Source organism: Hesperophylax consimilis, chromosome 26 (assembly GCF_061612785.1).
Source record: "Hesperophylax consimilis isolate HC1 chromosome 26, BYU_Hcon_1.0, whole genome shotgun sequence".
In the NCBI taxonomy this organism is placed as follows: Eukaryota; Metazoa; Arthropoda; class Insecta; order Trichoptera; family Limnephilidae; genus Hesperophylax; species Hesperophylax consimilis.
Window position 1 is genome coordinate 10,562,640 of NC_142861.1, and position 14,955 is coordinate 10,577,594.

The 14,955-nt window shown below is 38.5% G+C and overlaps 1 protein-coding gene across 1 annotated transcript in view; it reads right to left on the reverse strand.

Annotated features, from left to right (window-relative positions):
* Positions 1 to 10,041: 10,041 nt before the first annotated feature.
* Positions 10,042 to 14,955, reverse strand: part of LOC149411093 (MFS-type transporter SLC18B1-like) — a 39,963-nt gene continuing 35,049 nt past the window's right edge. Inside the window, exons 10-11 of the mRNA XM_089647700.1 lie at positions 12,248 to 12,334; positions 10,042 to 11,645 (exon numbers count right to left, since the gene is read on the reverse strand). Of these exons, the coding sequence (XP_089503826.1) occupies positions 11,555 to 11,645; positions 12,248 to 12,334 (178 nt within the window). The 3' untranslated portion in view covers positions 10,042 to 11,554. The remainder of the gene's footprint in view (positions 11,646 to 12,247; positions 12,335 to 14,955) is intronic.

The following is a 14,955-nucleotide window of genomic DNA, read 5'->3' on the forward strand; positions in this document are numbered from 1 at the left end:
ATTAATGATTTTATACAAACAGGTTAAATCGGAAATAATTCTGCGATCAGATAATTTTATTAAATTTAATGAACAAAGTAAGTTATCGTAATTTAGGTTTTCTCTAGGAATGCCCATTTTGAAATTTACATATCTTAAAAATTTATTTTGGATTCTTTCAATCGCATGTGAATGAACCTCATAATTTGGGGACCAAACCGTGGAATTGTATTCTACATGACTCCTTACTAGTGACATATATAATGTTTTTACAGTATTTACATTATTGAAATCACTAGATACCCTTAAAATAAATCCCAACATTTTCAAAGCTTTATTGGTTATTATTTCAATATGCTTGATAAAGTTAAGTTTCGTGTCAAACCAAATACCTAAGTCATTAATTTCCGAGACAGATACTAACGACATGTTGTTAATGGAATAGTCAAAAAATATTGGATACTTTATTCGATGAAACCTCATAATTTGACATTTGCTTATGTTAAGTTTCAAGCGGTTATCACGACACCATATAATTAATCTTGACAAGTTATTTGACAATATATGGCAATCGTTAATGTTTCTGATTGCTTTGAATAATTTCAGGTCGTCTGCAAACATTAACACTTGAACATCATTGAAAATATACAATACATCATTGACAAATAATAAAAACAGGATTGGTCCTAAGTGTGATCCCTGGGGAACACCACTCGTAGCAGTGAATTTGTATGAAAATGTGCCATCAATTTTAACAGCCAGTAATCTGTCGGTCAGGTAACTATTAAACCACTTATATAGTGAACCACCTATACCGAATTTATGGAGTTTATTCAGCAATAACTCATGATTGACTTTATCGAACGCCTTGCTAAAATCGGTATAAATAGAGTCAACTTGACATTTACTAGACATGGAATCAGATATATAGTTTTGATAGGTTAACAAGTTAGTAAGGGTAGATTTTCCAGTAGAGAAACCATGTTGCTTAGGAGAAATGACGTGGTTTAATCGGAAAATAACTTTTTTAAGAAGAATTTATGTAAACCTTCCGGAAGAAATTCTCTAAGTGATAGTGTAAACCCTATCAAAATCCATGGCGTAGTTTAGAAGAACTAAGCCATCAAACAGAAACCATCCAAAAAAAAATTGTCAATCATTTAAATTTTAAGATGAATATTGGTAACCACGACATTAAAAGCTCAATGGAATATTATGGACTAAAGCCATTAAAAACTAGAAGAGAAACAAGATTTTGAACTAGAGACAAATCACTCCTTCATCTTCAAAAATGTTCTACTAATCTCAGACAAGACGCGTTTATATTCAGAGCGTGTAACTTATATAACTTATATAATAAGAATTTTAAAGATATTGAAATATTTTCGTGTAGTTTAGAACATTTCAAAAATATACCCTAGCTAATATATAAGTTATCATGTTATTGATATGAACCCTGTCTAGTTACCTGTGATTCATTTTATAAACATTTGTTGAGTTTAGTTGTAGGTATATACATATATTAGTGATTATTGGTGTTGTGTGAAGATAAAATTGATTTGTTGTAATTTATTTGTGTTCTTATATCCTATGTTATTTTTATTTTATTTAATACTTACAATTTTTTATTTTTTGTAAATATGTTTACCCCACGGGTACTGGACCCTTATTTTGTTGTTATAATTTTGTGTTTACGTGAAAACCTGTCATTAGATTTTATTTGTATAATTTATTTTATTTATTTATTTATTGGATGATTTTTATAGCGCCGCTTTTGTGAAATATCACCTCAGGGGCGCTTTACAGTTGATGCAGATATTACAAAAAAATATATAAATATTACAAATTGAAAATAAGTTAAATAAAATGAAGTACAGAAACAGGTGACACGGAGATGGAGAATCTGCTGCAAGAATCCTAGGTGGTGAGGAAACTGGACCAGCTGCTGCAGCGAAAAAGTGCACCGCGCCCACCAACAGTGCCAGCACGAGGTTCTTCATCCGTTCAGGTATGTGTCTGCTGCTAATAGAGCGCTGACACAATGTCCTCTCATGGATTCCAGACCTTGGCAGCACCGCTGTGACATTCGACGAAGATAGAGGATGGAGACTCTGCAGCAAGAATCCCAGGTGGTGAGGAAACTGGACCAGCTGCTGCAGCGAAAGAGTGCACCGCGCCCACCAACAGTGCCAGCACGAGGTTCTTCATCCGTCCAGGTATGTGTCTGCTGCTAATAGAGCGCTGACACAATGTCCTCTCATGGATTCCAGACCTTGGCAGCACCGCTGTGACATTCGACGAAGATAGAGGATGGAGACTCTGCAGCAAGAATCCCAGGTGGTGAGGAATCTGGACCAGCTGCTGCAGCGAAAGAGTGCACCGCGCCCACCAACAGTGCCAGCACGAGGTTCTTCATCCGTTCAGGTATGTGTCTGCTGCTAATAGAGCGCTGACACAATGTCCTCTCATGGATTCCAGACCTTGGCAGCACCGCTGTGACATTCGACGAAGATAGAGGATGGAGACTCTGCAGCAAGAATCCCAGGTGGTGAGGAAACTGGACCAGCTGCTGCAGCGAAAGAGTGCACCGCGCCCACCAACAGTGCCAGCACGAGGTTCTTCATCCGTCCAGGTATGTGTCTGCTGCTAATAGAGCGCTGACACAATGTCCTCTCATGGATTCCAGACCTTGGCAGCACCGCTGTGACATTCGACGAAGATAGAGGATGGAGACTCTGCAGCAAGAATCCCAGGTGGTGAGGAAACTGGACCAGCTGCTGCAGCGAAAGAGTGCACCGCGCCCACCAACAGTGCCAGCACGAGGTTCTTCATCCGTTCAGGTATGTGTCTGCTGCTAATAGAGCGCTGACACAATGTCCTCTCATGGATTCCAGACCTTGGCAGCACCGCTGTGACATTCGACGAAGATAGAGGATGGAGACTCTGCAGCAAGAATCCCAGGTGGTGAGGAAACTGGACCAGCTGCTGCAGCGAAAGAGTGCACCGCGCCCACCAACAGTGCCAGCACGAGGTTCTTCATCCGTTCAGGTATGTGTCTGCTGCTAATAGAGCGCTGACACAATGTCCTCTCATGGATTCCAGACCTTGGCAGCACCGCTGTGACATTCGACGAAGATAGAGGATGGAGACTCTGCAGCAAGAATCCCAGGTGGTGAGGAAACTGGACCAGCTGCTGCAGCGAAAGAGTGCACCGCGCCCACCAACAGTGCCAGCACGAGGTTCTTCATCCGTCCAGGTATGTGTCTGCTGCTAATAGAGCGCTGACACAATGTCCTCTCATGGATTCCAGACCTTGGCAGCACCGCTGTGACATTCGACGAAGATAGAGGATGGAGACTCTGCAGCAAGAATCCCAGGTGGTGAGGAATCTGGACCAGCTGCTGCAGCGAAAGAGTGCACCGCGCCCACCAACAGTGCCAGCACGAGGTTCTTCATCCGTTCAGGTATGTGTCTGCTGCTAATAGAGCGCTGACACAATGTCCTCTCATGGATTCCAGACCTTGGCAGAACCGCTGTGACATTCGACGAAGATAGAGGATGGAGACTCTGCAGCAAGAATCCCAGGTGGTGAGGAAACTGGACCAGCTGCTGCAGCGAAAGAGTGCACCGCGCCCACCAACAGTGCCAGCACGAGGTTCTTCATCCGTTCAGGTATGTGTCTGCTGCTAATAGAGCGCTGACACAATGTCCTCTCATGGATTCCAGACCTTGGCAGCACCGCTGTGACATTCGACGAAGATAGAGGATGGAGACTCTGCAGCAAGAATCCCAGGTGGTGAGGAAACTGGACCAGCTGCTGCAGCGAAAGAGTGCACCGCGCCCACCAACAGTGCCAGCACGAGGTTCTTCATCCGTCCAGGTATGTGTCTGCTGCTAATAGAGCGCTGACACAATGTCCTCTCATGGATTCCAGACCTTGGCAGCACCGCTGTGACATTCGACGAAGATAGAGGATGGAGACTCTGCAGCAAGAATCCCAGGTGGTGAGGAATCTGGACCAGCTGCTGCAGCGAAAGAGTGCACCGCGCCCACCAACAGTGCCAGCACGAGGTTCTTCATCCGTTCAGGTATGTGTCTGCTGCTAATAGAGCGCTGACACAATGTCCTCTCATGGATTCCAGACCTTGGCAGCACCGCTGTGACATTGGACGAAGATAGAGGATGGAGACTCTGCAGCAAGAATCCCAGGTGGTGAGGAAACTGGACCAGCTGCTGCAGCGAAAGAGTGCACCGCGCCCACCAACAGTGCCAGCACGAGGTTCTTCATCCGTCCAGGTATGTGTCTGCTGCTAATAGAGCGCTGACACAATGTCCTCTCATGGATTCCAGACCTTGGCAGCACCGCTGTGACATTCGACGAAGATAGAGGATGGAGACTCTGCAGCAAGAATCCCAGGTGGTGAGGAAACTGGACCAGCTGCTGCAGCGAAAGAGTGCACCGCGCCCACCAACAGTGCCAGCACGAGGTTCTTCATCCGTTCAGGTATGTGTCTGCTGCTAATAGAGCGCTGACACAATGTCCTCTCATGGATTCCAGACCTTGGCAGCACCGCTGTGACATTCGACGAAGATAGAGGATGGAGACTCTGCAGCAAGAATCCCAGGTGGTGAGGAAACTGGACCAGCTGCTGCAGCGAAAGAGTGCACCGCGCCCACCAACAGTGCCAGCACGAGGTTCTTCATCCGTTCAGGTATGTGTCTGCTGCTAATAGAGCGCTGACACAATGTCCTCTCATGGATTCCAGACCTTGGCAGCACCGCTGTGACATTCGACGAAGATAGAGGATGGAGACTCTGCAGCAAGAATCCCAGGTGGTGAGGAAACTGGACCAGCTGCTGCAGCGAAAGAGTGCACCGCGCCCACCAACAGTGCCAGCACGAGGTTCTTCATCCGTCCAGGTATGTGTCTGCTGCTAATAGAGCGCTGACACAATGTCCTCTCATGGATTCCAGACCTTGGCAGCACCGCTGTGACATTCGACGAAGATAGAGGATGGAGACTCTGCAGCAAGAATCCCAGGTGGTGAGGAATCTGGACCAGCTGCTGCAGCGAAAGAGTGCACCGCGCCCACCAACAGTGCCAGCACGAGGTTCTTCATCCGTTCAGGTATGTGTCTGCTGCTAATAGAGCGCTGACACAATGTCCTCTCATGGATTCCAGACCTTGGCAGCACCGCTGTGACATTCAATGAAGATAGAGGATGGAGACTCTGCAGCAAGAATCCCAGGTGGTGAGGAAACTGGACCAGCTGCTGCAGCGAAAGAGTGCACCGCGCCCACCAACAGTGCCAGCACGAGGTTCTTCATCCGTTCAGGTATGTGTCTGCTGCTAATAGAGCGCTGACACAATGTCCTCTCATGGATTCCAGACCTTGGCAGCACCGCTGTGACATTCGACGAAGATAGAGGATGGAGACTCTGCAGCAAGAATCCCAGGTGGTGAGGAAACTGGACCAGCTGCTGCAGCGAAAGAGTGCACCGCGCCCACCAACAGTGCCAGCACGAGGTTCTTCATCCGTTCAGGTATGTGTCTGCTGCTAATAGAGCGCTGACACAATGTCCTCTCATGGATTCCAGACCTTGGCAGCACCGCTGTGACATTCGACGAAGATAGAGGATGGAGACTCTGCAGCAAGAATCCCAGGTGGTGAGGAAACTGGACCAGCTGCTGCAGCGAAAGAGTGCACCGCGCCCACCAACAGTGCCAGCACGAGGTTCTTCATCCGTTCAGGTATGTGTCTGCTGCTAATAGAGCGCTGACACAATGTCCTCTCATGGATTCCAGACCTTGGCAGCACCGCTGTGACATTCGACGAAGATAGAGGATGGAGACTCTGCAGCAAGAATCCCAGGTGGTGAGGAAACTGGACCAGCTGCTACAGCGAAAGAGTGCACCGCGCCCACCAACAGTGCCAGCACGAGGTTCTTCATCCGTTCAGGTATGTGTCTGCTGCTAATAGAGCGCTGACACAATGTCCTCTCATGGATTCCAGACCTTGGCAGCACCGCTGTGACATTCGATGAAGATAGAGGATGGAGACTCTGCAGCAAGAATCCCAGGTGGTGAGGAAACTGGACCAGCTGCTGCAGCGAAAGAGTGCACCGCGCCCACCAACAGTGCCAGCACGAGGTTCTTCATCCGTTCAGGTATGTGTCTGCTGCTAATAGAGCGCTGACACAATGTCCTCTCATGGATTCCAGACCTTGGCAGCACCGCTGTGACATTCGACGAAGATAGAGGATGGAGACTCTGCAGCAAGAATCCCAGGTGGTGAGGAAACTGGACCAGCTGCTGCAGCGAAAGAGTGCACCGCGCCCACCAACAGTGCCAGCACGAGGTTCTTCATCCGTTCAGGTATGTGTCTGCTGCTAATAGAGCGCTGACACAATGTCCTCTCATGGATTCCAGACCTTGGCAGCACCGCTGTGACATTCGACGAAGATAGAGGATGGAGACTCTGCAGCAAGAATCCCAGGTGGTGAGGAAACTGGACCAGCTGCTGCAGCGAAAGAGTGCACCGCGCCCACCAACAGTGCCAGCACGAGGTTCTTCATCCGTTCAGGTATGTGTCTGCTGCTAATAGAGCGCTGACACAATGTCCTCTCATGGATTCCAGACCTTGGCAGCACCGCTGTGACATTCGACGAAGATAGAGGATGGAGACTCTGCAGCAAGAATCCCAGGTGGTGAGGAAACTGGACCAGCTGCTGCAGCGAAAGAGTGCACCGCGCCCATCAACAGTGCCAGCACGAGGTTCTTCATCCGTTCAGGTATGTGTCTGCTGCTAATAGAGCGCTGACACAATGTCCTCTCATGGATTCCAGACCTTGGCAGCACCGCTGTGACATTCGACGAAGATAGAGGATTGAGACTCTGCAGCAAGAATCCCAGGTGGTGAGGAAACTGGACCAGCTGCTGCAGCGAAAGAGTGCACCGCGCCCACCAACAGTGCCAGCACGAGGTTCGTCATCCGTCCAGGTATGTGTCTGCTGCTAATTAAGCGCTGTCACAGTATCCTCACATAGATAACAAACCTTGGCAGCACCGTTGTGACGTTCGGCAAGTCCATCTCCTTGTACACTTGTTCCTGGTGATTATGTTAGTGGTGCATTGTCCCACAATAAAAGGCAACGGACGGGATCATAAATCACCCTGGGCACTTGTTAGGGCTTATAAGTTTATTATTTAAAGATGTAAAAAAATCTGTTGGTTTTCCTAAATAAATTAAACAATATTGTACCGATCATTCAATCCAATATTGTATTCGAATGCCTTTCTTCAAAGAATTGAGTTTTTTTTTCGGACAAAATTGATTCATATTTATTAATTTTATTTTAGTAATTTGTACATTTAAGTTTACAAATTACTAATTAATTTGTTACATATAAATATACCATATTTTTTCTTGCTTAATGTGGCTCCTACACAACATCTTGAACTTTCCAGTTGGGGCAGATCTTAGGTTTTCCGGCAGTGCATTATAGTATTTCATCCCTTTATATAGTATACTATTCTGAGTATTCGCCTTGTCCTTTTTTGGTAGCCTGATTTCATTGCACTTCCTTGTTTTATGTTTGTGTATGTCCTTGTTGTATACAATTTTATTTGAAAAATATTTGGGTAGCAGGTTGTTTACTATTTTGTGTACAAATATCATCGTGTTCAAGGTCAACATCTGTTTCACCGTTAGCCAATTTAATTCATTTAACATTTTATTTACTTTTGAATATCTATTTCGTCTGAGTATTGTTCTCATTGCCCTATTTTGGAGAATTTTGAAATTTATTTTGTTCTTGGTCGTTACACAGGAAAAGGATAGTTGAGCAGTAGTTAAAATGTGGAGCAATAATGAAGTTGTAAATGGTGATTGCAGTTTTTTCAAAGATATCTTCTTTCCAATTTTCTTTTGGGTATATTCAGCATGTTTGTTAAAGTTGAGTTTGGAATCTATTATAACACAGAAGTATTTTATATCGGTAACATTTTCAATAACTTCACCATCAATTTTGATTTTGCTTTCACTGGATGTCTTCTTATAGCCAATTACCATACATTTTTTTTTGTACTTAATTTAAGATTATTTATTTTATCTTGATACATTATCTAGTTCATTATTTAAAATATGTATTAGTTCTTCATAGTTTTCTCCAATTATATATATTAGTGTATCATCGGCAAATAGTCGTACTTGGCATTTTGAAAATAATTCATATTGCGTATGTACGGGCACAAACAAATAATTAATCTTAATATTTTAAAGTATATTCTACGTGTTCATATGCAATGTAATGAGGTGATTTTGCCCAAAAAGGGCGCTATACAAATCATCCAAATATTTTTATTATTATTAAATAGTCGAGTCCATATAAAAACTCAATTCTTTGAAGAGTGGCATTCAAAAATAATATTGGATGGAATCACCGATACAGGTATATAAAACAATGTGTGGTCGAATTTTGAATTATCAAATCCGAAATGAATTCCAGGGATATGTAAGTAAATTATGGGCAGAAGGGAGAGGGATGGAAAAAAAGATGTCAGGAGAGTATATTATATTTACTAATTTATGATTTTATCTTAACTACTACTCAAATTATGATTATTAGCTATCTTTAAAAAAGGTCTCAATCAAAATACGGCGCATGCTGACATCTGTTAATTGGCAATCGAACTATTTATTGTAGTGAGATTTACTGTTAAAGTCAGTAAAACAGATATCTTAAAAATGAACTTTGAATTGTTGTAGTAGAATCAAAACATTGAAATGAGACATATCGTATGTTTATGAATACACATCGATATATTTATCTGTGCATTTGGGATGTCACCTCTATTATAGGTATTTGGACTAGCGATGGACACAATCGATGAATCATCGATGATTTACTCGATCTTTTTGATCATCGAAATAATTCGATTCATTTTCGTAGAAATTTATCTATCAAAAATTATCGCACAGTCCTAGACAATCGTTTTGAAAATCATTCGAAACCACAGCCGTCACGTCATTGGTCAGAATTCACTCGAAAACTTACATCGATTCCCAACTCCAAGAAACGTCAAAAATATCTCGGATTGCTTGGCAAACGAGATATTATTCCCGTGGTACATTGTGTTTTTGATATCCACTAGGAAGTGGCATACTTTGTCAATCAGAAAAGACAATCAGAAATTTACCTTTCGAATGGACAGCGTTAGTAAACTTGAAAAAATATGACAGTTTTTGTCAATAATTTAAACAAACGAAACGCAAATTTCAAACAAATAATATTAAAAATTAATATTTACACCTAATTTATCGCTTGTTTGAATCGTTCCCACAATTAATTTATATTTTAAAAAGCCAATCAAATCCCAATTTGTAGAGTTTATTGAACTGGAATTACATTTTAGTTTATTTTTTATTTCTTAAAAAATTACGATAATGATGGAAGTTTTATTTTATTTTTATGCTTACAAACAAATTTTCTATAAAAGTTACAATGTTTTATTTTCGATTTGCCGCCAAAACTGTATTTTCGTCTTTATTCATGAATTCGTTGTATTACCAGACGTTGGCTTTTTCTACATTTTTTTGCATTAACTCCACACAAGAGGCCATGAAGAAAATAATTTACCTCAGGGCGTATGTCATCTTTGGGGACATATGAATCCATCCCAGAGTCTTGCTGGAGAGATCAAATGGCCTGTATCCGCCACCAAGTATTGGAAAAACTTCAAGAATCACTTGTGGTGACCTATGTCTTAGGTGTGGGTTATCCAATAAATGGTTCTCATGACGGCGGTACCTATACTTACCTCCCAAATTGTCTCCATGTCATAATGAGGTTGTTGCCAATTGGAACCATCTCGGTATGTGCGGTTTTAAATAGTTTTTAAAATCAGTAATTATGTATGGTACAATGATCAGAATAATAAAAAAATAAACTTTTAATCTTCCACACATTTTTAACGGTATCCATATTTTGTGAAAAAAAACCCATTCTTATATTATGAAAATAAACCAAAAAATATACAAAACGTTTTTGCTTTATATTGCTTTTATTAAAGAAACATTGGTATAAATATTTATAATAGTGTTGATAACATCTAAACAGTATTATGATCAAATAATATGTAGGTACTTTTTGTTTGTTTGTTACCTACTTTGATTCATAGCATGTACAAAAAATTTACATTGAGAATGTAGAGATATTTTAAAAAGTAAAATTGGAACATAAATTTCATTGCATTAATGAAATATCAAACAACTCTACTGAGGTATTATGTATTTAAAAATATTTAAAGTTACAATAGACAATTTTTAGGTTACAATAGAACTAATTAACCTTAAATTAAACTATTTAATGACATTTGTTTTGGTATATGAGTACCTAGGTTATTCTTATTAAATATTTAACAGCGTTCTTGACTTATTTTTATATAACATCGGTACCGTTCTAAGGATTAGGTTGGGTTAGGTTAGGTTTCAACACCCGTCGTAATATTTTAATTTTTAACATCTTAACGTGTCTTATCAACCGCCTTTTCTCGACCTGTTCAGCATTTTGTCAAAGTCTGATCAGCCGTCAAGCGTAACAGTGAAATCGTCGTGCTGCTCAAACGATGAAACGGGCAAATGTCACACAGACAAATGATGTTCATCAACGATCATGTGTGACAGTGGTTCAAACAAGTCTTCTTTAAGAATCTAGAAAGTTTATATTTGCTCAAATTCAAACAATTTATCAACCGTAGTGCTAAATTGCCTCTCCCAAATTAGGAATTTATAATAAACCACCTCAACTCAGGTCAGAACACTGAATCAAATCAGACTCTTATATCTTTAGATATGTCTTCATAATTATAAGGATTCAGTGTCCTGACCTGGGTTGAGGTGGTGACGATTTTTAGCAGTTTCTTTTTAGCGGAATAAGTTCTCAAACCGGATCAATAAATTTATGATCCGGAATCACGTTCCGGAATACCAATCTAATCGATTGAATCCAAGCAGTTGCATTTAATATTAAGAAAATAAAACAGTTTGATAATATGCAATAACAGGTACAAATGGGGAATAAATCAAAAATACATATTTGGCACCATAAAGCAAAACAGAATATAAATAAAATAACGTGACTTATTATAATATTTAATTGAAAATACTCATATTAATTGGAAATAAATTCATTAAAATTTTGTTAAAACATAAATTACTAATGCATTCAGGAGACAATTAACGTTTAAATCGTAGATAAGATAAACAAAGAAAGATGTGGCATGGAATCGTTCGAGTGTCATCCAGCTACGACCAAACTGCACGAACTAACAAACGACTAAAAGTTATGCAGGTAGAAACAGTGGTATATCTACTAATAATGGTTCAATTTGTTTCCATTGTCTATGATGGTAGATCTTTGGCGTCTTTGTGAGGCTTTGTCATTGGCTAGAAAAAGACGTGGGAAGCCGTTAAGTTCCTAAAAATCTCATGCAGACAATCTTAACTCATTAACTTAGAACTAATTTAATTTATTTACAGTGGATTTAAACTAAAAAAACTTGTCGTAAATATATTTATATTAGGCGATATCTATCTGCTTCTAGGCTGCCGTATGATCTGCCATAACCTCCAATGCTGCCGTTAGTTTTGGAGTAAGCATTCCTCCTGAAAAAAATAAATAAATATTAGTTTTGGATATTTTATTTCATTTGATTTGACGAAAGTTATGAACAGCTTGAAAATTTGTCGTCCCTTTTTATTTTGGTCCCAAATGAATGCCAAAATCGTTAACACAAGGAAACTAGATAATAAATTGTAATATTCAATGGTCTTAGATTTTTTATAATCATTCAGTTTAGTTAGGGGTAATATTAAAATTATTCATAAACTGCTCATTTGTAGATGGCGCTGACTTAATCATTTTAGGAAAAAACACTCTCCGCAAGTGGTACTTTAAAATATTAAGTTGAATTATTTGTTTGTGCCGTACATACGCAATTAAAATATGAATAAATGTTTTTGTCCTGTGTAAAAACTCAATTCTTTCAAAAAAGGCATACAAATACTATATTGTATCGGTGATTCAATCGAATATCTTTAAAAATAACGCATATTTCTTTAAGAACTGAAAAACTTCAAGTGTTCAAGGGAAGTATGTTAAGTATCGGAAAAAATTCGGAATGCGGGAATCGTCCTGAATGCACTCCTCATTTGAAATGTTATCTTTCAGAAAATCTCAAACTCCCAAAACTAGTAAAACAACATACCTATTTTTGAAGCTGTTGCAGGCAATGAGACTATTCATTCCTGATGGTCTGACCCTCTCAATAGATATAGCCATTTGTGATCTAGAGCTGGAAAAACAAACAGAAAGTTTTCATTCCATTAAATCATTATCTTGGTCATCGGTAGAGGAGATGTACCGAATACGGCATACGTCCCTAAAATGAGATGGAGGTGTTTCTTAAAAGCTAAACAAGGATGCCCTCTACAACCCAGCATTCCCGCTTCTCCACTGACCGATCAAAACGTATCAGTAAGTATTAATACTATAATTTAGAGTGGGATAATAATATAGAGTGTGCTGAAGTAGACATTTTCGTCAGTAATTTATATGGATTCAGAAAAAATGTTCTGCTTTTGGTAAAAAAAATATTTTCCATTGATTAAATTATGCATTACTTGCACTATTTGTCTTTCGTATAATTTTAAAATTTTGTATTTTTATTTTTATTGGTTTTATATTTTAATATCTATTATATCTTTATCTGTCTGAGTAGATTTTTGTAATTGCTGTACCTATTTGTATATTAACTTAGTTTTTATATCTGAATTGTTCTCACATAAATGAGCTGATCGTCTGTAAAAACACAGTATAAATAAATCCTCAGAGTCTTGAGCAAGAACAAATTGAAATTGTTAATATTAATACAGGTTAAATTAAAGAATCCAATATTTTTTGATTATTCCATTAACAATATGTCGTTAGTATCTGTCTCGGAAATTAATGACTTAGGTATTTGGTTTGACACGAAACTTAACTTTATCAAGCACATTGAAATAATAACCAATAAAGCTTTGAAAATGTTGGGATTTATTTTAAGGTTAAACACAATGCTTGTTGTATTCTACGTGTTCACAGATGGCGTTAATTAATTAATTTTGTTTAAATACGCTTTTGCAAGGTATTGCTTTACAATATTAAGACAAATCATTTGTTTGCGCCCGTATATACGCAATATGAATATGAATCAATAGTTTTGTTCGTTTAAAGACTTAATTCTTTCGAGAAAGGCACACAAATACAATATTTTACCGATGATTCAATCCAATATTGTATTTGTATGCCTTTCTCGATAGAATTGAGTTTTTATATGGACAAAACTATTTATTCATATTCATATTGCGTATATGAGGGCGCAAACAAATAATTTGTCTTAATACTGTAAAGCAATACCTTGCAAAAGCGTATTTAAACAAAATTAATTAATTAACGCCATCTGTGAACACGTAGAATACAACGAGCGTTGCGTTTAACCTTAATGGTGTCTAGTGATTTCAATAATGTAAATACTGTAAAAACATTATATATGTCACTAGTAAGGAGTCATGTAGAATACAATTCCACGGTTTGGTCCCCAAATTATGAGGTTCATTCACATGCGATTGAAAGAATCCAAAATAAATGTTTAAGATATGTAAATTTTAAAATGGGCATTCCTAGAGAAACCCTAAATTACGATAACGTACTTTGTTCATTAAATTTAATAAAATTATCTGATCGCAGAATTATTTCCGATTTAACCTGTTTGTATAAAATTATTAATTCAATGTTTGATACCCCTGATTTATTATATACAATTTCTTTTCATACTCCAAGCAGGTCGGTTACAAGACAGTACCTACCATATTATTGTAGCAATTCTATATCAACGTCCCAATATCACACTCCTATGCGACGGATTCAACAGCTAGGAAACAAATACTACGATGTTGTTGATATATTTAGTACATCAATTTCAATATATAAGCATACCCTGTTGAAGTTTTTTTCATCAAGTAGTGGAATATTTTAATAAAGGTATTTAATTTGATTTGACTAACACATAATAATTTTGTCAACTGAAACAGAAAAAATATTTTGGATTTTTTATGTTTTGTGTACATCAAGTTCAGTGATATTTTGACCTTATATTTATTTTTCTGCAATTGTTTTAAATAGTCGTTTCCTGCACTATTTTCGTGTATAATTTCGTAAATATTTTTTATAAATATTTATGTGAAAGCCTCAATAGGCGTGAAATAAATAAATAAATATTATCAGTGCTCAGTCGACACTATCTATGAAAGTACACTGACTCACACACTCAATGAAAAAGAGTACCAGATGGTAATAGGTAAAAAATTCAACAGACTCAGTAAAATTATCATAGACAATGAAGAAATAGAGTAAGTAGAGGAAATCAAATACTTGGGCATTATAATAAACAATCGACTCAAATTTAACTCTAAATTTGAATTATTAGATAAGAAAATGGCAAAAAAGATTAATTTCCTAAGAAGAATAACGAATAAATTAGATATAAATAGAAGTTAAATAGTTTATAATAGTACATATAGTAGCATCTCGTTTAAATTACTACTCGGGTGTTCTTTTCTTGTGCAATCAAATACAGATAAAGATATTGGAAATAATTCAAAATATAAGCATGCGAGCAGTATTGAATTGTAGTAGGTATTCTAAGATAATTATTATGCAGAAAAAACTAGGAATGTTAAGTGTGAGACAGTGAATAATTTACAATACCCTAATATTTATATTTAAGCTAAAAAATAAGATGCTCCCGAAATACATGTTTAAGAATATAAATATTAATTTCGCAATACATGGCTACCCCACGAGAAACAGTGGAGATTTTAGACTCCCAAAAACTGTCTAACTGTCAAAATATTTTAAGATTTTTAATGAATTACC